General features: G+C 37.6%; 1 protein-coding gene across 1 annotated transcript in view; it reads left to right on the plus strand.

The window, feature by feature from the left end:
- LOC134751036 (focal adhesion kinase 1) overlaps positions 1-26,725 on the plus strand; it is a 91,427-nt gene that overhangs the window by 19,248 nt on the left and 45,454 nt on the right. Inside the window, exons 2-3 of the mRNA XM_063686370.1 lie at positions 3,952-4,381; positions 25,601-25,701. Of these exons, the coding sequence (XP_063542440.1) occupies positions 4,005-4,381; positions 25,601-25,701 (478 nt within the window). The 5' untranslated portion in view covers positions 3,952-4,004. The remainder of the gene's footprint in view (positions 1-3,951; positions 4,382-25,600; positions 25,702-26,725) is intronic.

A 26,725-nucleotide genomic window follows, 5' to 3' on the forward strand; every position in this document is an offset into this window, starting at 1 on the left:
TTTTACGTGAGAAGTTATTAAGTAAAAATTTTGTTGACAATGTTGACATTTCTGATGTATGAAATGTCAATGATGCGTTTTGAAATTGCATCGACTCAACTTGTGCGTTCAGAATTATATTTAACATCATTATTAAAAAACAAACGTTTCTTATGGAACTTTAAGGTTTATGACATAAAATCATTAAATAAAGCTAAATTTGGTATTTTTTATTAGATTCTCAAACCATTTGTTTAATGATAATTAATATCAAACGAATAATTATTATGAGCGTTTTACATTTTGTTATCTGTCAAGCTACTTAAACACGCTCCATCCAAGGTCAAATTACTTTCCCCACTAGTGGATAAAATGCGTTTTTCCCCGCTTGTTTTAAAGGATAAAAGACAACTTTCCGAGCTAGTGAGGGGAAAAACAATTTTCTGATCTAATTGATTGATTACTCAATACACACATATTAATACTTCTAATATGATATAAACCGATTAACTTTGCGTCACCAAGATTTTTCCCATATAATTTTACAAAACGGAATATTTTGATTTCCTACCTATTGACACATTTTTTACATGCATGGGCTTCAACTATGCAATACGTAGAACCTGTCACTTACGCGTATCAGCATTTTTCCTGTGACCACATACAATTAAATACCTACGGGTTTTATTGAAATCGGAAGTCGGCGGAAAAAAACGTGTTTCTTTATCGAGAATCGTGTCAATAAGTCAGTGAATCTAGAATTTAAAACGGTTCTCGTTTACTGAAGTTATTTCAATTGCATTCTGAATAGGTGTCGGGCTTTTTGCTTTACGGAAATTAAATTACGTAATCGTTGTTTTTTGTTAGTGTTTTTGTTTTTACTCCGTAGTGATACTACTGATTTAAGCAAGTAATTACCAATGTTCAAATTGTAGATTTGCCCAGGATGTTGAGTTTTTAATGCAATTAGTAGTTTTTAGGGTTCCGTACCCATAGGGTAAAAACGGGACCCTATTACTAAGACTCCCTTGTCCATCTGTCCCTCTGTCTGTCTGTCTGTCTGTCTGTCCGTCTGTCTGTCACCAGGTATCACATGAACCGTGATAGTTAGACAGTTGAAATTGTCACAAATGGTGTATTTCTGTTGCCGCTATAACAACAAATACTAAAAACAGAATAAAGTAAATATTTCAGTGAGGCTCCCATACAACAAACGTGTTTTTGTTGCCGTTTTTTGCGTAATGGTACGGAACCCTTCGTGCGCGAGTCCGACTCGCACTTGGCCGGTTTTTAAAATTCTTTTGGTGGCTTCTGTAATAAAATTATCTTTTATTAATTTCATTGCCCTTTTTTCCCACACTGACTTGCTTTTGTTTAATAGAACAAAGGTTTACATCCGACCATTAATTAAAATGAATTACCTAATTAACTTCTTGTTAGCCTTCATAATTAAGCCAATTAACTGAATAATAATTTACGTTATTTTTGCACACTATGTCATTTAGAATTAACTTTTTGTTACAGTAATAATACTAATAATTCTAGCAATATTTTTTGCATACAGAGAAAACAATATAATATGTAAAAGTATAAACTGAAATAGATGTTATGTACTAAAGAAAAACCGGACACCGAGGGTTCCGTACTTTTTAGTATTTGATGTTATAGCGGCAACAGAAATACATCATCTCTGAAAATTTCAACTGTCTAGCTATCACGGTTCATGAGATATAGCCTGGTGACAGACAGACGGCCAGTGGAGTTTTGGGTACGGAACCCTAAATAGTGACAACGCCCTCCAGTGGCGGAGGCCGGATTCGAACTGGCGTCTTTACCTTACGCGCCCAACGCCCTGGACCTCAAGGCTACTACTCCGTCACAAACCACATTTAATTAAAAATAAAAATTTGTTCCCAAAGTTTAATATGTAAAAGTGTCAATCAAAATTCTTACTTATTTACTCCGTTGGCTCAGCGACAGCGACCCAAAATGAGACTTCGCCTCCGACACAAGACAGCGCCACTTTTCTCGATCCTGTGCGACCTCTCGCCAATTGGTGACTCGAAGTTCGCGCAGATCCGCCTCCACCATGTCGCACCATTTTATTAATCAAAATTCTGCAGCGTACAAAACAAATAGACCTACTGGTTAAGGATAATATGTTAAAACCATATTACAATTGCAAAACGAAGCCATCTAAAGCAGACGGATGTCATCGATCGCTCATAATAATGAAATTTGAATCCTGATCAGTATTAACATCCTGACATAGACCTTATATGGTCGCAATAAGGTTCAGTAATGGTCAAAAATTAGTGTCGATAATAGTACGTAGAGTTATCTATATACGATAGACAATAACATAACGCGCGGTACATCCTGCCCTAAATAAAACGACATAACTTACTATAGAAAAGAGATGAATAAAATCCTTCTATAAGCAAGCATTGTCTGTTAATTCCTTTATTAACCAGTATAAGTAAATTTACTATCCTAACAATTGAGTTAGAGTTGGGGGGTCTCTTAATATTGGTTTATATGAGGCGATAAGTGATGGGTAGATGGGTTCCGTTTCCTTTCACTTAGTATGCGCCGGTATTTGGTGGCTTCCGATACGCTGACGTGTCTGCCGGTATGCGTAGGTATTTATGATTTCTGTCGTTATATACAGATGTAATTATATAAAGTGCAGGTCTGCAGGTCAGCCGGATGCTCAAGCGCTGTATGAGCCGATACATAGCTTTAGAGAACTAATGAGTCTATAAGCTTAGATACGTAAAGTAAGACTGATAAAATACGCCTCCAGTATGATTCGTAAAATAAATTGTACAAAAGATCTGTCAGATGTAGATCCAGCTTGGGATAGTTTAATTTTAGAGTGAGTGTAAAAATATGACGAAGAGACGTGCATTTTAAGATTGAACTCTACCAATTTGAGTACTACGTTATGGGGAACTTACGTATCTATACTGGTTTTCCAACGATTTTGATTTACTTATAACTTATTCAAAGTTTGGAATGACAACGCTAAAACGAACAAAAAAATGGTGCTGAGTCAGAATTCAACAGTAATTTCTTATCGTTGGGGAGAAGCGTGATATGCGCGCAATGTGCTGATATCTTGTATTCTTTGTTGTTGTTCTAAAATCTAGTCGTGACTAGAATCAATTTAAATCAGCAAAAAATTAAGTTAACTACCTGCGATTGAGTCCAATTTGCCTTCTATATTATCCCGTGGTTATTCTACAGTTTTTATAGTTGAACAGTTTATCTAATTCGACCACCAAGTAGGCTTTTGTGCAACTTCTAGCAACACTAAGAGCTATAAATACTTGAATGTTAATTATCTCCAATGATATCACCAGTAACGCAGAGAATCTGGTTTCCATTACTTATCCAAGACATCAGAAAACTAAACAGTAAGAAGAAATGGCTTTCCAACATAAATAAGCAACGTACTTAATCCGAAGTTGGCAGGTGTCTTATAGATTAGCATAGTTGATTCACTACACTATCGAGTGTTGGCGGTGGGTTTTGCAACGTACTCTGTGTCTTACTCTTTAATTCATTCAGTCTTTCGCGCGCTTTTGATCATTATGGACGTTGACGTGACAGATTAGTAATTTAATTAGACCGTACATGACATCGTTGGTTTCTTTGGAATAAATTTAACCATTAGTGTATTTGATAGTTAGATAGATAGAAACTGTCAGTTTTGTCGTAATTTAGTATTTCGCGCGCGTTTTTATTTTACGGACGTTGACGTGGAAAATTATAACTAATTTAATTTAATCACACATGAGGTCATTTGAAGGCATTATTAATCATCATTGAATGTGTTAGATGTAGGCTGCGTCCTTTTATGGAACGTTACAATTTGTCTAATGTTATTTTAGTGATTTCTATTTTAGTGTTCGATAAACTAATGTAGGCGAATGCATAAAACAACTATTATTCCTTCATTTAAAGCAGTGTGTAACATCGATAAAGTCAAGTGTGTAATGTGAAATCAGTGCTTAACGAAAATGGTCATGGAATCCCCGCTGCAAGGCCGCTTCTGGCCTCTCTCTCCACGTCTCTGGAGGCGAAGTACGGAATGCAAAATCGTCTTCGAGCCTAGAAGACCACCCGTGGACAAACGAATAGATCTGACTCCCGATTTGCTGCGTTCAAAGAATATTAAAGAGAGATTGGGACATTTGAATTTGGAAGAACATATTGATGAGGAAAAGAGATGGAGTGTCTCAAAGCCTCCGTTGAAAGAGAAGAAGGAGGAAGTAAAGATGAGGGTCAAAAGGCAGAGGCAGCCGCGTCCGAATAGTCTGCAGCTTCTGTTATGTCCGTCCAGCTCGGGGCATTACAGCAGCAACACTTGGAGATACACCAGGGTCAGGTCGAGGAGGTATGTTTAGATTTAAGATTTAATAACAATAATATGAAAACGCAGAGCAGCGTGCATATGCTATTGAGGTCGTACCAATTTTTTTCACTTTTCACTTAGTAACCGCAATGAGTAAGTTTTGAATTACTTTAGGAATATGCGGAAAAGGTCGGATGAATGCGTATTTAAGGACACAGCGAAGATCGATATTTATAAAATGTGATTTTTAAAAAATCATCATCTTCATTCATCTTCTTTTGATAGGTACGTTTTAGTTTTTTCTACAAAATATGAAATCCGAAATCTGCCGCTGGAAACCCTGTACTAATGAATAATGAATCGTTGATTTTACAAGCGATATTCCTATATTATCGTTGGATTAAGGACACATTGTATTATTTTGCAAGTTGTCTTCTCCGATTTTAACCTTGTCCAAAAGACAGCAATATAAAGTACATCTTATATTTATATTCTCGATATCATTCTTATTAACCGATGCTTTCTCGTTGTGTAACGCGTGTGGGCAGCGCGTGGGTGTCACATGACGGTTGACAGCTCCGTATCACCATGGCTAATGAGCATGTATGGCCCTTGACATGGTTCTGGTGTTTTTAGAGCGTGTATATCCCTCTTAAGTGGGTACTTTATGGGACAAATAAACAAGGAAATCATGTAGAAAAAAAAACATGGGAATAATCGTCCCGATTCAAGCTCAATAAGGCTTGGTTTGTTATTACTTAAGACTAAATATAAATCATATTTTTAATTTAGTAGATTTTGTTAAACTTTGCTTGGTTTGAAGAGTTTTTCTTTCTGGAGGGAATAAATACGAAATCAAAACTTGTCCCGAAAAAACCTAATAAAAAACATTAATGATTTAGTAATCTCAAAGATGGATATAACTCCGTAATAGATGGATACAGTCTAAGGAAAAAACGTGCCTCGAAAATCAAGAAAATTTGATTCTCGTTCAGAGGGCGCTACTAGCTTTGGCCTACTGTCGTATAGATGGCGTTACGGTTTCGTTTGTTATTTAACAATTTTAACGCATATCAGTGAAAGAACATGGATCAAAATCATGATGCAAATAAAAAAAAATCATTTATCCATATTTAAAAACAATTTATCGTATTTTTATAAATCTTCATTTTTAGTTTTAAAGTGTGTCGACAGATGGCAGTGAATTTACTGGGATTACAAAATTTACTATGACAGTACCGCTCTAGTATAAGTTACTCTATGGTAATCTGTATTCATTATTGTGATCACACACATAAATGCCGATACCAGGATTTGAACCTAAGACCGACAGACAGACCGACTAAGCTAAACCGCCGGTCGTTAATCGTTATAAATATACATATATGTATACATAGGTAACAGATTTAAACTCGATTAAGTCCTGTTTTAATTAAATCCATATACAATATAATATGTTATATGCCACATTGCCAACTGCCATACATACCAAAAGCTGTATCGATTAATCGAATGGAATCGAATAATCGCAATGAGCTTATAATCGATTTCGAAAGCCAACGATAAATTAGCTCTCGATTGAAGAGAATATATGTTGTGGCGAAATTAAAAGGTTGGTTTACGTAAAGTTGGCAATAAATTGATATTTTTTGCGCAGTTAGGTAAATTTGGAGTCGAATGTACATTAATTTGTTATGAAAGTTGTAATCAGAAGTACGGTTATTCTTTTTTACTAAGGTGCGTTAAATAATTTCGGACAAACATTTCGAGTTCCTTCTTCATTAATGAATTATTATATTATGTCATAGAGTAACTTATACTAGAGCGGTACTGTCATAGTAAATTTTGTAACCCCAGTAAATTCACTGCCATCTGTCGACACACTTTAAAACTAAAAATGAAGATTTATAAAAATACGATAAAATGTATTTAAATATGGGTAAATGATTTTTTTTATTTGCATTAATTATTTTTATGATTTTGACCAATGTTCTTTCACTGATATGCGTAAAAATTGTTAAATAACAAACGAAACCGTCAACGCCATCTATACGACAGTAGGCCAAAGCTAGTAGCGCCCTCTGAACGAGAATCAAATTTTCTTGATTTTCGAGGCACGTTTTTTCCTTAGACTGTATCCATCTATTACGGAGTTATATCTATCTTTGATTATGTATAGCCTTCGACAAGGACTGATGTCTGTTCTGTCTGTATATTCATTGGGTTTTGATTTTTTTTTTTCACACAGTACCTTTAACTTCCATTCGCTTCATAATACAACTTAACTTAGGCGCGTATTATTAACAACTTAGTGGCATTTCGTGTTGCGTACTTCGTTTCTGTGTATGCGGCGGCGCGCATGCTCTTAAACTAAATTACTTAATGTTACATTTGTATAAATATCTCAATTTAATAGACAAGAAGAGCTTTAGTATACAAAACGTTCCAATTTGAGATAAAGATTATAAAAAATAAATAAAAATAGTTAAAAATAGTTATAGTTGATACAGATCGGATATTCTGCCCTTAGCTAAAGTTACTACTATTAGTGAGAGTCTCTGCTTTATCAGATATCGCGGTGTAGGAAATAAATAATTTTAATACAATCTCACATAAACATAAACAAACATTAGCCAATCAAATCAAATTAAATATGCCACCTCACTGAATTAAATAAAAATTGTGCAAAATCCCGTGGGCGGAGATGGAAGGTCCGTTGATAAGGTTGACAACAAAAATATTACCAAACAGCTTTTACTTACTTTACTGTTCCTTGAAAACCAACCTTATTTAAACACGTTTAAGGTTGAAATTAAAAATAGATTTGAGGAAGTCTTAACCCATTTTAAAAAGGGCTTTATGTTATCGGTGCTTGGTATAATTAGTTCATTAGGTACATTATAGTTGTGAAACGGTTCAATCATAATTATAATATTAACACATAAAGTGCAATGGGCGTGATGATCTTAGTTAATGACTTGGTATTATCAGAATAATTCATTCAAGTTGTTAATATTAAATATTATAGGGACATTCTTACACAAATTGATTAAGTCCCACAGTAAGCTTAAGAAGGCTTGTGTTGTGGGTACTCTGACAACGATATACATAATATACAAATACATACATAAAAAACATCCACGACTCGGAAACAAATGTCTGTGCTCATCACACAAATAAATGGCCTTACCGGGATTCGAACCCAAGACCATCGGTTAATAACATGAATGAATTGTTCTGAAAGTATTGTTCTATTGGTATAGCTGCACGCGACTTTTATCGCATAAATGGCAATAACCTTACCTACCTACAACCTACATATGTGCGTTGTGGTCAAAAATCGTGGATCAGACCTCGGTTGTGCTGTATAGAGCAGAAGAAATCTTCTTTGTCCGTCCCTGCTCCCGTTATCTGGGGTCGGGTCTCCTCACATTTTTGCGCCAGGCCCGTCGGTCCTGGATTGTCGGTTTTGGCAATTGGGTTTTCTTGAGGTCTCTCTCTATGTTAGACCACCAGGTCAATGGCGGGCGGCCGATACCTTTCTTACGTTCTGGTAAGTTTAGAGCGATTTTTACCACATGGTCTTCACTGCGTCTCATTGCCATACCATCTAAGGCGGGACTCTATCATTTTGTCTGTGATAGGCGCGACCTTAAAACTACCCCGTATGTGCTCGTTGCGCACCCTGTCCATCCTGGTCACCCCTCCCGCCCACCGCAGCATCTTCATTTCGTTTACGTGGGCTTTTTGCTCGTGTGTCTTCTTTACTGTCCAGCATTCCGATCCGTACAGTAATGCCGGGCGAACTGCTGTCTTATAGACTTTGCCCTTCGTTTTTATAGGCATGCGGGGGTCACACAGAACTCCGGTGAGAGTCCGCCATTTTTGCCACGCTACATTTATTCGGTGCGTAACATCGGCATCTATATTGGCATCCGCCGTAAGCATGGAGCCCAGATATTTGAACTTGTTGACTGTAGGGATGGGTGTTGATCCGATGCAGATTGTTTCAGGGGTTGTGTTCCCGCTGAATGGGCATTTCAGATACTCTGTCTTACTCCTGCTCACTCGGAGTCCATGCTTCTCGAGAGAATGTGTCCAGGTATTTAAAAGTACTTGCAGATGTTGTGCAGTACAGCATCGTCCAAGGTAATGGTGCCGGAATGTGGTTTGTGAGATAGTCCATCACAAGATTGAACAAGAACGGGCTGAGTGCAGAAGAAATCATTGTCGAAAAAATGCAAAGGTAACTAAAAATTCAGTCACGATCCTTATAGAACTAGATATTTAAAATTCATAAGCTCAATTAGAAAATAACACACATATACAGACACACAACAGGTGACACTTCCTCCTGTACTAACTTTTTGAGCCTATTGTTTGCGTGAAACAATTCGTGAGAGAACAAACTCAGAAAAAACAAACAAAAACAACATTGGTATGGAAGCGTAATAACGTATTGAACTTGCAGCCCGTAGTGGTAATATTGTATTTGGTTGGCAGTACCTAGAGTAACTAACAGAATCTGGATCAATATCGAGCGGTCATCTAACCGGCGGACAACCGTAATGAAAACGGACGGTCCCCTCAATGCATATTATAGCGCTCGGATGAATATTCAACCCACGAATCGATGGGATCTGTTTGCGAATAACTTGGAATATTTACGGGAAATGTCCGTTTCGTCAGTCCGTAAGGAATACTGCATATCTGCATAAATATTCATATATACCTATGTGAGAACTCCAATATTTTCTTTTTTCTATTCATCAAATACAAATGGTTTATTCGCAGTAATATGGTTACATAATGGTCCTAAAGTAGGTACAAAATTGTTCTGCATATAACACCTTTTCGGGCGTGCGAATATTAAATGAAGAATTTAAAATTAAAGGACTAAAACTATTATACAACTAACAACTACTACATTACAGTTTTCTTTATGAGCAAAGAACTCATCATCATCTCCTCCTAGCCGATTTCGGCCACAGCGACTGCATTCTACCGCTGAGAGCGTCGCTGGTCCGCTCTCAGGTGACTGACATCATGGTATAGTATCTCTGAAGAAGAGTAATGTAATGCTGATAATAATGCCATCTTTGGGTTATGCTTGACATATATTCCTCAACCGTGGTGCCCTGCTTTGCTAAAATGCGGTATCTCAATTGAAAATTGAATGCAAATAAGTACCTTAAATTTTAAGCATAAAGTTCCATTTCCAGTTCATTCGTTTTTGAGATAATGCCTTTTAGCATAAGGAGGGCTGAGTGTGGCTAGGTATAATTCTTGTATGTAGATGGTAGAAAACAAAATATACCAAACAAATATTTAAGCAGTTAACTTAATCGTATGTAATTAAATCTAGAAGAATATATTTTAATAAGAAATGTTTTGATAGTGTTACTAACCTTACGTTGCAAATGAACTAGGAAATAAATAAAATTTGAAACGTAAGTAGGTTTTTTAATATATAGTGCAAATACCGTAAAATGACAGATTGACGTATTTTGACGAATAAAAAAACCAATTGACGTTTGGTTTGACGGGAATTTTCAAAATTAATATTATTCCCAATATTTCTTTATATGTGATAAAGCCAAGCTTTTACTCATACGAATAAAAAAACGCCGGCAAGCCGAAAGAAAAGAAATGGCACCGCGCCGATGCTGTGTGCCTTCTTGTACATCGGTACAAGGACAAGGTAAGTAAAGTTTCAAGTAATTACTTTATCGTGGTGCTCCTGAACATCTATTTATTATTTAATATTTGTCGCATAAAAAATACAGGCTGCAAAAGGCAGCTTTGATAGGAGCATTCTCTAGGTACCAGTAGCTTCGGGCAAAGCACAATATGTATTTATACATTGTTGGCGGTGGTAGGTATTTATATTGTAAGTTGTAATTGTAATACTTCAAAATTATGAGCAGCTAGGACTAGTGCTTATTTCCCTTTGTGTAAGGTAGATTGGGATACGTTACATCAAATCGTATACCAAAGATGAAGGTTAAATTCTGTACGCAAGTATTCAGTGAAAACGTAGGGGCCACCATGGGATACATGGCAGGTTTGTAAAATGTTAATAACGAAACTTAAGTCCCCGGTAAGCTCGGTTCTCCATTGTACAAACGTAGTTACGCTCTCATTTTAAAACGACTAGCTAGATTGCTCTGAAACTTTGTACTAACAATAGGATAAGGTATATCTAGGTCTTTAATTAGTTTATGTAATTTCAGATACAATAGTTAAAAAAATACAGCGAATTTAAGTTTTTCACCCAAACTTGTTTTTGCTCTTTTTCGATTGTTTCATAAACTGTAGACTGAGCACATGATTGGCGCGACAGTATCTCGCCGCGAGATAGACTACCCCTCTTTTACTAACTGTATGAATTAAAGGGGGACGGGTAGTCTATGTCGCGGCGAGATACTCTCGCGCCAATCATGTGCTAGCCCGGCTGGAGCTATATAAACTAATTACAGACCTAGATATACCTCATGTCATTGTATGTGCAAGGTTTCATTACAATCCAACACGTAGTTTTAAAATGAGAACGAAACTCCGTTTGTATGGGAAGGTGAAATTCGGCCGAGCTTGCCGGGGACTCTTAAAATGTTAATACGGGTCACTCACGTACTTTCGTTCATTTTCTTCAACGATGACGCTTCCACACGCGTTGACTAAATCTTGGTCAGACAAAGTTGACAGTGACCCGTTTAATGTATTGAATAAATTGTAAAATATTTATATGCTTAAGTATATTGAAATGGCGCTAATTAAAAAATGATTTTAGTTATAGAGTCCTCAAATGTACCGACCTATCTCAATAAGTAAAATGTAATTTTTCTTTTGAGACAAATAAATATCTTTAACCCGATATAAATATATATTAAAAACATATATATTTATATAGGTACAGATTTTTAGGTAAACATAAAATTAGACAAATTGGCATATTTTCTTCCTTTTCCTCTATATAAAAAAAACTTTTTGTAATTCGACAAGATCTTAATTGTAGATAACATTTTCAGGTGTTAAACAACTGCCGAAAGAAAGCTGCGACACGGCAGATATCCTGCTCTTCTTCGACAAGCTGTTTGACTCTGTCAATGGTAATTTTAGTGAGCCTAAAAAAGGAAAGATATACCGATGCGCTGTGAAACCCAGGTCACCGCACCGAAAATTGTGGATAAAGAGCCTGAAAGTCCTTAAAACCATGAAATATGTCACCAAAAATGGGTCGAAATCAGTAGTTCCATCAATATCAAGTTGGATCAAAACTATCGAAGCTTTTCAAGCCATCACAAAATACTTGCACTCACTTGGCTTGAATTCATTGCTGCTGCGAAACTTTAATCAGGATCCCATAGAAAACTTTTTTGGTGCAATTAGGGCTCATGGTTTAAGAAACACTAAACCAAGTGTGTACACGTTTATAAACTCATATAAAGCCCTAATGATTAATAATTTGACCTCACCTCATTCCATCGGGTCCAATTGTGAGGAAGACGATAATTATTGTCTTCAGTCTTTAAGATTTTTCTTAACTGAGAAAATAGCAGTTCCTGACTTAGATGAATTGACTGTAGACAATGCTCATTTAATGATTGAGATTATAGACACAGAAAATTTAATTAAAACTCAAAAAGAGAAATCTGCAGCAGTGGCATATTGTAGCGGATGGCTAATAAAATTATCAAAAAAGAAAATATACAAAAATTGCCCCAAATGCAAGTGCGACTTAGAAAGCGACAACTTACAAGTATTTCACGAATACATCAAAATAAGAGAATACAGGCATGACAAAACTTGGCTTTTATATCCAACGAGACCGATTTTCGATATTTTTTGCCAAATGGAGAATATTACTCTTAAAGTTTTAAAGGTCTCTTGCCACATAAGAAGGCTCACCGAATACATAGAATTAATCGCAGCAATACATTTAGATTTTTCCTTTTTGACATGTGAAAAACATGGCGAGGAGTTGACGAAGTTTATGTTAAAACGAAGCATCATATTTTTTATCAATAATTGGTGCAGAGAAATAAATGAGATTTTAATGGGCAAAACCACATTTTGGGACCAGGAGGACGAGATGAAAAATACCGCCTATGAATATTATTTAAAACACAAAGTCAGGAGATAGATAAAGGGGATCCCATGCCCCAATGACCTTTGATCGAAATCCCTTAGTTTTCTAATGTTCGTAGCTTATCATATTAACAGTAACGGCTTTAAGCAATATAATTACTTCAAAATTCGTTGTTTTCAAGCTATTTGGCATCAAAGAACAATTTTAGTGTTAATTATTTTAAAATCCTTAGACAAATTTTTAGGAACGTCAAAGACTAGAAGAATAGTGTTTTTTTAGACAATGTTTAAAAAAATCATAAATAAATAAGTATTCATTTCTTTCAAAGTCCGGTAGGCAAAAATGGAGATAAAAGATTGAAGAACCAAAAGTAGAAGGAGATATGATTCAAAAGTTGTCAAATATCGATGAAAACCTCGAGTAGCCCCTTAATGAATAGAATCAGGCGTTACTTTGTGAAAATCCATATTAATTAATACAAAAATATTTATTTGCGTACTTATTTTTGCGGTGGGAACATTAATTGCATGTAAAAATGCGCAAGTATAACGGGTGACCACTGATTGACTAGCACGTTAACTTTTCGAGGATTAGCAAAGTAATATAGTATACACAGTATGCGCTGCCTTAGTGACTGGGAACGTGTGTAAATAATCACTTATATTGTATAATATATTATACTTGAACTAATGTCAGTTTTCTTTCATTTGTTGAAAATTAAAACTGATTTATGTAATTTTCTGTGCAACGGACGACAAAGATTACTACATAAATCAGTTTCCAATAATAAAATTGTTAAGGTGAAGGGGGCGAAGTGCGCCTGCCGTGTAAGTGTGCCTATCTATATAGTCTATATAGATATATAGGGGTAGGCGCACTTACACGGCAGGCGCACTCCGCCCCCTTCACCTTACCTGCAGGTAAAGAGCCCACGAGTATGCGCATGTGTGTGTGGGTGTGTGTGTGTAGTGTGTACATGTGTGCGTGTTTTCTACTATAGTCTCATTAGTTGAGAGCAGGACCGCTAGAGGCAGCACTAGTAGAGACGTGAACGTGAAATGTCCGAGAGTTTCTTATCTATTACAGTAATAACATATACTAATCTATGACTGACATAGCCAATTATTGCAGCGAATATGTACGTAATTTACTTTCTATACTTCTCGCTCGCACAAGTAAGTTACGTTCAGGCTGGCGCTTTATTATTCGTTAATAGTTTATTTACTGGCTGAGAAAAAATCCAGTTCGTTTTTCTTGAAGATGAATCAGTCATTGTGAATTTTTATTGCGTCATGTTTTTGTTATTTTTTTTATCCGAATATTTTATTCATGTTCATTGACTTGTCGTTGTCGCGTTTTACAAATCGATGGGACGAAAAGCTTAACAAAATAGGTACAAGAGTTTCTTTTAAAAATAGTTTGTCTTAATTTTACAAAGCAAACATACGTAATTACAGCGAGCTGCAAAATTGCATGCACACGTTATGTATAAATTCATTCATAAAGCTGTGTTTCCACCAGAGAGGGATGGACTAATAGAATAACTTCATTTACCTATCCTCGCACAGCTCTAGTGGACGATATTCTACTGGTTCTTAAAAAACACATCCCTCGCTTTGCATTCTCGCACATATTTGGTGGAAACGGAAACCAATCTTGGACTCGAATTTATATGATTAACTCATATACTGCCCCCGCAAGTAACGTTAATTTAAACATAGATTAATTTTACATTAACCACTGAAACATCGTATGAACATCGAGGTAATCAATAACAAAAGCCCTTTTAGTTCCACACAATGGAACAGATGTTCGATAAACTTTATCGCAGGCGACGTAAAAATAAAGAGCAGTAAACACATTTTACGAGGTTTTGAGCACAGTAGAGATGAAGAAAGTAAGCTATTTGTCTCTAAACGTCGGGAATGCACGTTTGATGTTAACTTAAAGCGCGGCAACTGTTTGTCCCTTCACTGGTCTAGATTTAAAAAATTACATGATTCAAGCCTCATCGCCTCTTTAAAGTACTAAAAATTCTACATAAGCAAAAAATACAAAAATATTATTTTATAGGGTCGTCATTTTTGCCGTATAATATCTATTTAAGTGTGCCCTATAACTGGTTAAACTAAGATTATCCAGGGTTCTTGTGCCTGTGCTTGTTTCTCACATGCACAGACCCTGAGGATTGTTGCCTTCAAAAACAGGGAATGCCACTTTTCCCTAACCTGAGCCACTTCGCTCCATACACAGGTCAATTCGAACGTACACTGATATCAGAATGACATGTTACTGATATCATTCTGTTATCGTGTATTTTGCTTGTATTTGTCCGTACATGTAACCTATTGGCGCGGGCGTGACGCACGACGCAACTAAATAACTTAATTCAAGTATCATTCTGAAGAAGGGTTTTGAAATCTTTGAGCTTAGCTCTCTATTTTATTTTTTATTATATAAACTGATCGGCGATTGGCCCTGGTCACACCTGATGGAAAGTGAAGATACGGCCTAAGATGGAGCTCATTGGTTCAGTAATAGCCTATGTAGATATTATTATGTAACATATGTAGATATTAAATCATTTTACGTACGTACACACAACACGCAATACACCGTCGTCGTGAACGATGCTCGCACTATTTATTAGTGATTGAGAAAGGAGACCTAGGCTCTCCGAAACATGTCGCGCGAGTGACTAAACAAGTGAGTCTAAACCGTAAAATGATTTAATGTTAGTATGTCTCACAACAGTTTAAATTCGATATGTAGATATGTAGGGATTGTAGGACTGAAGATGGCCTACTTCATATAAATATACTCTGCTTTTACCCTACACCCGTCGAACAAGAACTTATTGCCCTTTTAAAAGGACGTAACCAATATGATTTGACGTAAAGAATACTTCCTTTTAGTTTTGGGTTTGGGATAGGTACTCAGTCTAATGGAAAATGGATAAGTTGTTACGTGCTGTTCACGTGTAAACCAAATAGGTATAGCAACAGTTTGTTTTTATCTAACTTTTTACCACCAGACTAGGTACAGGGAAGAGTGTACGTCTTGAATCTAAATATTTGATGCTATTGTTTGATGCTCTGTCCTCAGTATTATTCAAGTCAATCAATATTCTGAATTCGCAATTGCACTAAGGTACATTTGTTGTCGCGAGTAAATCCATAACAATTCATAAATGCATCACTGCTCATTCTCAGTTTAACGCAAGAAAGTTTATTTTCATTCCAGTGTTTAATCATAATCAATATCATTTCGTTTTACACAATTGCAGTGCGCTCATCATAGTCATCATATTTCTAAGAGGGTTGGATGGACCCATCTTTTCACATCACTGCGCAATCGAACAAGCCCAGTCCATTGCCTTCAGTTTCCTAACAGTCCAACGACTTTTTATCTATTACTTATTTCATCAACTGCAATATCTTAGTTGTAAGTTGCAACTTTCACAATCTTGTGTAATATTTATGTGATTCATGTAAGACTAGTCCTAACACGTTGATAACTCCTATAAGCACACCCACTTAGATGTTCCAAATTTGAAGGCTTTCAAAAATGACGTGATACCTATTGTTTTCTTTATTTATGGTAATGTTTACTACATAAAAACTGGTCCAATAATACGTTAACTAAGGGCCACTTGCACCAATCACTAACCCGGGGTTAACCGGTTAAACCTGCAGGTACTATGGTTACCAGTACAATTTGCGGTTTAACCGATTAACCCCGGGTTAGTGGGAAGGTGCAAGTAGCGCTAAGTATTTTTTAGGAATAATTTTCTTACTTACACGTTTGTGTAATGTAATTAAACATTAAAACTACAATAATTTAACTAAAACTTGAATTGTATTAATATTAAAATATTGATACAATTCAAGTGCAGCTTCTATTTGTATAGATTGAATAAATCACTTTGACCACAACCACAAGCTATCAAGGTGCTGCCCACTGTCCAACGATAGTATTGTATTGCATGGCTGCACTCTAGATTGCGTATTGCACAAACTGCACACGAGAGGGCGCTGTCCTACGCACATGCCGCGTGCCAAATAAATACAATGGAGTCCGACAATAGGGTTGGCAAACGGTAAACTTGGATAAACAGTTAAATAGTTTACTAATACATAGGCATCAATTTAAAGACGACCTTGATCCTTCATTCCTCATGTGTTTCAAGTTATGTTAATATGTATTTATGCGTTAAGAGGCTGTCAATACCGAAAGCAAGGCATGTCAGCACAAAGTTTATTTGTATCGGAGTAAGGGCGAGTTGCACCAGCCACAATTAACAGACTGATCAACGTCACGCAGCGGAGATCTATGAAATTTCCCATACAATAAAATTTAGCGAACGCTTTAGCGGTGACAGAGGGCTTGGTGCAACCGACCCTAAATGTAAGCACTGTCAGTGTTAATGAGGGAATAAAAAGAAGACTATTTAAATTAAAAAAAAAACCGGACAAGTGCAAGTCGGACTCGCCCACCGAGGGTTCCGTACTTTTTAGTATTCGTTTTTAAAGCGGCAACAGAAATACATCATCTGTGAAAATGTCAACTGTCTAGCTGTCACGGTTGATGAGATACAGCCTGGTAACAGTCAGACGGACAGACGAACAAAGGAGTCTTATTAATAGGGTTCCTTTTTACCCTTTGGGTACGGAACCCTAAAAATGAGGATTATTCGTGTAATATTACTCGTTAGTGGTTTAGGTATAAACGTTTATTCGTTTCGTATGGGCCCCTTTTTACTTGCAGAAAATGTAGACTATTGGTAGTCCTTTGCAAAATATATTTCCCTTCGAAAATTTCCTCAAAAAAACTTTCATTGTCAGGCAACAGAGGCCTATACCTTACAGACTAACATACATAAATAATTTTGGCGACACAACAGTTTTTTGCTGCGTCACCTGTCCTGATGTCGAATACGGCAGATTCCCAAGGAACCGCCGAAATACCAAACCTTCGGCCAGAAGTCCGCACTCTCAATGGTTATCAACATATCACCGAAAGGTCAAAATAATTAAACATGCAGTGAATGCTTGCGACAACCCTATGTACACTGGTACCTACAAGTGCATACATATATGCGGCCAATCGATGCGCACCCCGCAGGCCGCACATTCGGTAAGCCGTGTACCGTGTACGTGTAATTATTAAACACAGCATTCTGAATCGAACACTTAGTACCTAAAATATAATTAAAGACACTTTATTTTGGACAAAAAGAATTGCTATAAACTGAAATAGATCATATACGAAAGAAAATGTCAGCAAGGCCTCCAGTAAGAGTGCAGTTAGCACCGAAATTTATATCACAGTTATTTATATTTAATTTATACCACAGCTTAAGTGAGGACTGATAGTCTGATAATATATTATATCGGTATTGTACACAGTTTCCGAACACGCCTCCGTGCAAGCAAAACTTTCAACATTTATGACGCTACATAATGCCCCTGCAGCCTATTAAGGCGCAGGGTGCAGTAATCGGGCCAAGTTCCCTCATTCGAGTATCAGAACGTGGCTGCTGCAGAACAGAAGAAAATGTTATGCTAGGGTAGCACGAGTTTTTATTGGACACCCAGATGCAAACTTTGCAGCTCGTTGTAAGTTTTAGAGTTAGTAAAATAACGGTTGAATTTACTCGTGAGTACTTACGAGTATATTTCAACACACCTGGTAATCCTTGTGACACCTTTGGAATTTTTAGGCGTCCATAGGCTACAGTTAGGGTAAACTCGCATTATTTGGTGACACACCTAATTCGGTGATACAAGTTTTGAAGCATGACACCCAGGAAAGCTAGTGAATTAGGGCCTTTTAAATGGGCCTCACGGCAAAGCCACCGAAGCCGTGAAGCCGTGAGGTCCCATTTATTATATATATAATTATATTTATCTAGCGACTAGTGTCAAATCAAAGTTTTCCTCTTTCTTATTTAGATAATAATAGTAGGCACGCAGTCTATTATAGTAAATAACTAAACACCGGTCACACCTCTACCAAGACAATATTTTAGGGTTAAAAATGTCTTGGTAGAGGTGTGTGTGTGGGTTTAACTTTATGCAAGTAACGCGGAAACTTATCAAACCGTGCTGAGACAATGTTGTGTTGTGATGCGCTCAGTTCTGAACGCGTAAGAGGCTTGCAAATGTTTGCTTTCTCAGAACTTGGCTATTTCACTACGGTGCATTGTCTTAGTTTGTTAGTGGGTTATATTTTGATTGTTAAACATCGTCTGGAGAATGTTCAAGTAGTTTGCGTATCGTTGAAAATAGGGTCATATTACATCCATGGATCAACAACATGGGTTAATAAGGTAAAGGTATTATAACACAGGCATTATCTGTATGCCCTATATGCCACAAATTTAGGCAGGGCAAGTTATGAGTATGTTTTGTGTTTGTTATTATTTTGAGATGCACTGTGGACACAGGTATATGATTTCAATGCCAAAGTAAAGAGTTGTAAAATCGTTTTTTTTTTTCCTTTACTCTGAGTTCTAAGGACACGATTTTATGTCATAAATGAGAGTCAAGATTCAATTCTAAATAATCCTTAAGGTCGTTTTATTGTTTAGCAAATTTACACCCGTGGGACTCTCAGGGATTATAGAATGTTGTAATTTTTCTTTCGACAATTTTTTCCTGAATCGTGTGTCTAATCTATGAATTATCTCCGAAAACCAAGATACATTAGGCACGTCAGTTAGATTACTTCTACTGATGGAATGACAATTGATAACCAATGTGTCTTTGTAGGCGTCAGATACTTGATTATCGACGGTCGTCCCAGATTTTAGTTAACGTTTATAAAAAGGCTTATTCAGTTCGTAAATTGTTGGTAGTGACTTCCTTTGTCCTTGCTACCAGCCGTGAAGGAAACCCATTGTTTTCCGACCTTACGAAATGACTGAAAATGTTTACCAACTACTCGGATCTGTGGAATTTGAGTTCAGGGATGTTGGCTCTACTTGTGAACAACCTCGGAAATAACCAACACTTTGTAGTTTATAAAAGTAATTATATTTCAAAACCGTTATTTAAAATAACAAATCAAAACCAACAACTCAACGATTAAGATTAGGTACTTCCACAATTTTTACTATCAGACGTCCGTTCGGTTTCGTCGCCCGGCCAAGAATGCCCTGTGCGCCGACCCGTTTGCCGCCATCGAACATGACGTCACGAGAATAGTCAGTGTAGCTGCTAATTAATGTTTAATTCCTTTCTGAATATAATAAAACCTTACACTCGACCATCCTGATGACGTGCATGTCCCCAGGCACGTATCTGGTGAAACCAAAACCTTACACTCGGCGAGCAAGGACATTCTAGATCTGGAAATAGTTTTACATTTAAGACAATTTTCTATAAAAGTATATAAACCATCAACCAATCTATGTAAACATAAATTCATCATTCTAACATTCGTATCTAAATAATTTTAACGAATATAAAACTAGTATATATATATATATATATATATATTTATAAGTATCTTATTCTATAGCAATTTATAGCTCTAAATTTACATGCTCAATAAGTATCTGTTTTAATATCAATTTGCCAGTTACGAGTATATAATTAACATTATGTTCAAGTAATTATCTATTCAAATACTTGTTATATTCTTAGCAATTTATCATTTATCCAAGTAGCGACATATTTATTTAACTCTTTATCATGGAAAATATGTATGTGTAACCAAGTAATCCAGTAACCCTATAACTAAAGAGCCTTGTAACTAATTATCCTTGTAGCCTTATAACCAATTATCCTTATAACCTTGTAACCAAATATCTTTGTAACCTTGTAACCATATATCCTTGTAACCTTGTAACCATATATCCTTGTAACCTTGTAACCAAATATCCTTGTAACCTTGTAACCAAATATCCTTGTAACCTTGTAACCAAATATCCTTGTAACCTTGTAACCGAATATGCAATCGAGCATATATCCAAATTCATTCATCTCGTTCCAGGCCAAGCTAAGCACGCCAACCATTTCCGCGTCTTCTAGCACTCGACCTGAAACGAGACACAAAAATACATTTGCGATATCTAATCTTCTGAATCTTCTACCTCCTCATTAAGGAACATCGTTATCGCTATCGATTTCTAGTGTAAAGTAATTTTTACTAAATCACCATTCTTATAAGTACGCGCAGGACGCCTACCCTGATCATAGCGAAGTTTTTGAGCGTCTTTCTGTCATCTTTAACCTCGCTACGAATAGACGTTAGGGCCTATTTATTTTTATCCTTATCTGCAACTTCATTTAACACAGGGTTATATTCGCTTGTCATTTCAACCCCGAACATAGCTTCAGCTGGTGCCCTACCGATCGTCTTCTGTACCGTATTGTTTAGTCCCCACTGAATTAGTCCCTAATTCCCTGTCCCATTCTTTCTCATCCGTTCCAAGGCCCCGAGCTGTCAGCGAGTCGAGGATCGTTCTATTGTATCGCTTGACTTGGCTATTTGCTCTCGGGCTGGCCACTACGTTCAGGACGTGTTTAATGCCTCTGTCTACAAAAAACCTTCTGAACGCATGGGAAGTGAAGCATGACCCACGGTTACTTATGACTCGATCAGGCACTCGGAAAGTGTCGAAAATGTCCTGCAATGCCCTTATTACATATTTCAGGACTAGCGTAATTAGATACGGACCCTCTGATTATACCGGCTTGCAACATATCATCTATCATCACACGAACCTTCTCACGTTCATGATGTGACAATCTATAGGGTCTATATACGACCGGTCGCTCACTATTTTCATTTCGGTCGTATTAGTGCAACCTAGGCTGGCTAAATCAGAAGCAAAACAATCTCCGTAACGGTTGAGAAGTTTAACGAGCTTGTTTTTATTTATTTGTTTATTTAATCTTTATTGCACAAAAGAAAATACAAATGTACAAAAGGCGGACTTAATGCTACAAGGCATTCTCTACCAGTCAACCTTCGGTAACATTTTTACCTATGCGGAGTTGTTTCTCATCAAACGGTGATGACGCGGTTTTTTTCTTCAGTTATTTTATTTTGGTACAGACATACTGTTGTACATATATCCGACAGCCTATACACCGCCTCTACACGATCTGCTCGCGCAAATACAAAATTTTCTTGTATGTAACAAGACGAAGCACAAGGCACAAGTTACCCTGCTTCACCTCATAAACCCCGCCACAACTACATACTGATCTGGAGGTTTCCCTACCACTTTAGTATTTAACACAACGTTGCCACTAATCTCTGCCCCAGTGGCGGCTCTCATGCTAGCTACCCCATATATCCTGGTACGTGCTACAATCCTTACTCTCTCTAACTTCTCATCAACACGCTCTTGTAAGTTAGGAAGCTCTGTACCTATGTGTAAAAATTGCAACTTATTTGCATCTTTGTAAACCACGATACGGGGCTGCTCAGAGTAAGTCTGACCTATGAGTATCGACTTCTCGAGAAGACTATCATTAACTACCCTACACCAAAGATAGATATAACTCCGTAATAGATGGATACAGTCTAAGGAAAAAACGTGCCTCAAAAACCACGACAACCCGATTTCGAACAGATGGCGCCACTACCCCCGGCCCGCCTTCGTATAGAGGGCGTTGACGGTTTCGTTTGTTATTCAAGAATTCCAACGCATATCAGTGAAAGAACATGAGTCAAAATAATAAAATCATTAATGCAAAAATAAAAAAAATCATTTATCCAAATTTAAATACACCCTATCGTACTTTTAAAAATCTTCATTTTTAGTTTCAAAGTGTGTCGATAGATGGCAATGAATTCACTGTGGTTACAAAACTCACTATGACAGCACCGCCCTATCCTATTATATCCTCTTTGCCTACACATAACTGTGGCGGACACGCCATCAATTGTTATTGACAACTCCGCCGATCCTAAAGACTGCACCAGCTTATCATGGAACCCTATCATCGTAATAGGAACGCAATCATGAGAAAGCCCAAGATGACAGAAACTGGATTCTCGTATAAGAGTGGCTTCACTTCCTAGGTCGACAAAGGCTCCCATTGCCTCACCATTAACTTGTACTGATTTTCTAAATTTGTCGGATGGGTTAGATCTGTACTTTGGTGTCAGCCTTTGTCGAACCAGAGTTTGACTTTAGCTTACACATCTCTGATTTATGGCCCACCTTTTGGCACGTACTACATTTAACTAAAGGCTTAGGACAGCGAGAATAAATATGCCCTTCCTCCTTGCAATTATAACAAAATATGTTAGGATTTACTGTCGCGCCGGTTTTACTAGACGTTTTATCATCACTTACATCCTTAGGCAACGAAACATTTACGGATGATTCTTTATTATTGCTTAACAAGAATTTTAGCAGCTGATCGGGTTCCTCACATCGTAAAGCTAACGCACTGGATCGCATAGTCCTGTCCCCTATACCGTGAATAAGGCAGTCGACTGCCCGCCTACCCGTAATTTCGCATTGGTTAAGCAAAGCAAATTTTTCGTAAAAGTAAATCTCGATGGATTCTTGGTACTTACTCCTACGTTTCGACATGTCTTCTAATAATTGGCCGTAGTTTTGCTCTGACGGAAACGCGTTAGTCAATTTAGTCTGCCATTCATCCCATGAAAATAGGATTGTATTAAGGCTCTCAAACCAAGTCTTAGCTAACCCTGTCAGTTTCTGCATAGCAAAATGTATAACCGTCTTCTCATCCCAGCCGTAAACTTTAGCGCACTCGTTGACTTTCTTTAACCACACATCGATCCTTTGATTTTTTTCGGATGGGTTAAATTCTGGAACAATGTTTTTGTAATCGAAATTTCTGTTAATCGGAATTTGGCTTTGTGTGTGCGGCTGAGACGGTAAGACATCTTTAATGGATTTGATTATTTTGACAACATCATTAGAAGAGAAAGAAGGGCTACATGACCTTATATGCCGTCTATCGATGCTCGTGGGATCCCTTCCTGCCCGGTCACGCGTTGCTCTGGGGCCCCGCTCTCGGCTGCGGCTGCGCGGCGCGCGGCTGGTCTCGGCTCTCGGTGGTCGGCTGCGGCTGCGGCGCTTGCGGCTCCATCTTGACGACGAATTTCGTTCGCTCCTCCGTGAGCGGCGCTCGGCGTCCTTTTCTTTCTGCAGATCCTCTTCCATCTGTCGAATGCGCTCTCGTTCTCTCTTTAGAGCCAGCTCTCGCTCCCTCAAGCGGCGGCTGTGGCTGTGACTGCGGCTCCTGTGTCGCGCGTTTGTCCCACTACGCCTCGATCGGGAGCGCTCACGCCCTGGAGTCACTAAGCTCCGGCGTTTCTCATCTTCTTCATTCATTATCTGAAACTCGTACATAGTAGCATTAGTACTTCAGCTCGAGGAGGTTGGAAGTAATTTTTAGGAGACTAGAACTTAGATTTCTCCTTTTCTTCTTTTATATCTCGATAACGGTGCGTCCTAGCGCAAAACTAATGAAAATTTAGCCCCTTTAACCTTTTGAAACTTTTAACCTTTCAACTTTTTCAACCTAATATTGTCTTCGGTTACCGCGATAGTTACTCATGAAATAAAACTATGAAAACAGATTATATCGCGTATATTGAATTTATAATACATCCCGACGTTTCGAACCCTTTACAGCGTTCGTGGTCAACGGGTGACTTTTCAACCTTTTAACATTTAAACCTTTTATAACCTTTTGAACCTTTTTACATTTATTTTATATATATACATAGCACATCAAAATAAGCTTCATTGAAAAGATGAAAAATTCTAATCTAATATATAGGATTTTGTCACGTCAAGAAAAGAAAATATAAATTTAAAAAAAACACCCAGTCAGCGGTATCACCCGCGCATGACAAACTACAAGTGTTTTATAAAACACGTGGTTATCACATTAAAACTGGTTGCACCACATGATCGTAGTCACTAACGAAAATGTACGCGAACAAGCGATTTCTCAAATTACCCCGTAGTTTATCGAAATGAGTTTTATTCTAGAAATCTGAGTATCTATCACAAATAAATATTTTACACTATATTTACTAGCTAATCTAACTATACTCTCGTATCCAAATTTCCCTAGCACCTTATTGAACAAGGGCTCCTCATATCATATTTGTTATAAATATGCACTGTTAACAAAATTTACATGTGAGCGAGTACTTACGGAATTTCGTTATCCCACTGGCTGACTTGTGAACAACCTCGGAAATAACCAACACTTTGTAGTTTATAAAAGTAATTATATTTCAAAACCGTTATTTAAAATAACAAATCAAAACCAACAACTCAACGATTAAGATTAGGTACTTCCACAATTTTTACTATCAGACGTCCGTTCGGTTTCGTCGCCCGGCCAAGAATGCCCTGTGCGCCGACCCGTTTGCCGCCATCGAACATGACGTCACGAGAATAGTCAGTGTAGCTGCTAATTAATGTTTAATTCCTTTCTGAATATAATAAAACCTTACATACTTACGCTAGTTTTATAGAACACATGCTTTATTTGGCAATTGTAGGCAAAGGTACCTACTTGGCTATAGGCACAGCGTGTGTTTATACCATGTATACACCATGTATGTATGTCAGAACAAATATACACTTGTTTAAATCCAGTGGATCTACCCGCAGTGGCCCAGCCCGCAGGTTGCCTATTCTACTCGCTCCTAAATGCAGGCTCGCGAAGTCACGAAAGTCACTAAATATTATGGGACCAAAGCTTTATAACTCAGTACCGACCGATATAAAATAATTGAAAAGTGACACAATATTTAAAAAAAAAGCTAAAATCGTTACTTGTAGAAAAGGCTTACTACTCGATCGACGAATTCATGCTGTCTATACGAAATGATCATTGACTCCATATCGTAACTTCCTCTAAACATTTATATCAACCTATTATTGTTAATAATAATTTTATCTTTATTTTATTCTTAATAATTTGTGACTTGTAAAATGTATTTTATTTTACCAATAAAGATCTGTATATCTAGGTCGGTTGAAGATACTTGTTTTGACACCGCAGTAGCTTTATGAAATACGCCAATTACCTTAATTCTAGCCGTGCCAACTGCATTTTTGCCTTACATATTTATCTGTTTGTTTTATTATTTGCTTAATGTGTCTGTATAAATATGTTCAACTATTAACAGTGTATGTCTGTTTGTTACAGCCATGAGCCTGAGGGAGGCGGGCGCGGCGAGGGACCGCTAGCGCGCGCGATGCAGCCCGCGCCGGGCTCGCCCAAGCGGCAGCCTTCTCAGACACAACACGGTAAGTGAGGGGTATTTCCTAGTGTAATATATGAATAGAGACGCTCGAGTAGTGTAGCGGGGCGTGAAGGGACATTGCAGATTGTCTCAAGGCACTTGCGCTGCAGCGTGCGTAGCTGAAGGACGTTCTATACTTTACAAAATCTGCTCTGCGCTGCGTTGCATGAACTGCGTCGCCTGCGTCTCAGCATACGCTTAGCCTCAAGCTTGACGCCATTAAAAACCGCTTAAAACTCCTCTGGCCGCTCGCCACACAGGCCGTTCAGTTAAAGGAGGGAAGTTGGCAGGATATTACTGTAATGACGAATCGCCTGGATCTAAAGGTGTCCACCGTCCAGGTCTAGAGAACAGGCCGCTAGTGCTGCGTGCGCAAATAGCGAGCCTTTTCCCAGATCTGGTCAACGGACACGGAATTTACAGAGCTGCGTAAACGGTGTGACAGCGTGTAGCTTTGGTTTTTTCAAGCGAAAACATGCAACAGTATAAATTCAAACCATATGAGATGATTGCGTAATGTGTGCCACTATTGCAGCTTCGTCCTGTGCGATACCATCTACCCACGTCACCCCACGTGCGCAGATAACCGTAAGCGCGTCGAGATCGCGTTTGCTTTCCGGTTTAAATAACCGCAAATCGCATTCTCATCGATAATAATTTAATGCAAAGGTAACTAAATGGGCAACGGCGAAGGTCTACGTTTTTAGTGGGCAAAACAAAAATTCATACGTCCGGATGTTCTCGACGACAGGTAGCATTTTCCAACCGATTCTCTTAAGATTTTATGAGCAGGTCGGATAATTATATAGTAGTTTTTTTTTTGTCGATGGAGTTTATAAAAATGGTGGAACTTCGCAAGGTCTTCAGCTGATAGAGCCGCTAGTTTACAAATCTTATCACGATAGATTACTCAAAGCAGGTTTTACGCTGCATACGTTGTAGGCTGAAAACCTAGACAGGACATGAATTATGATACACCATAAAAAATATAAGTATGAACAAAGATAGATATAACTCCGTTATTATAT

The sequence above is a fragment of the Cydia strobilella genome, chromosome 21 (genome assembly GCF_947568885.1).
Source record: "Cydia strobilella chromosome 21, ilCydStro3.1, whole genome shotgun sequence".
Taxonomy (NCBI): domain Eukaryota; kingdom Metazoa; phylum Arthropoda; class Insecta; order Lepidoptera; family Tortricidae; genus Cydia; species Cydia strobilella.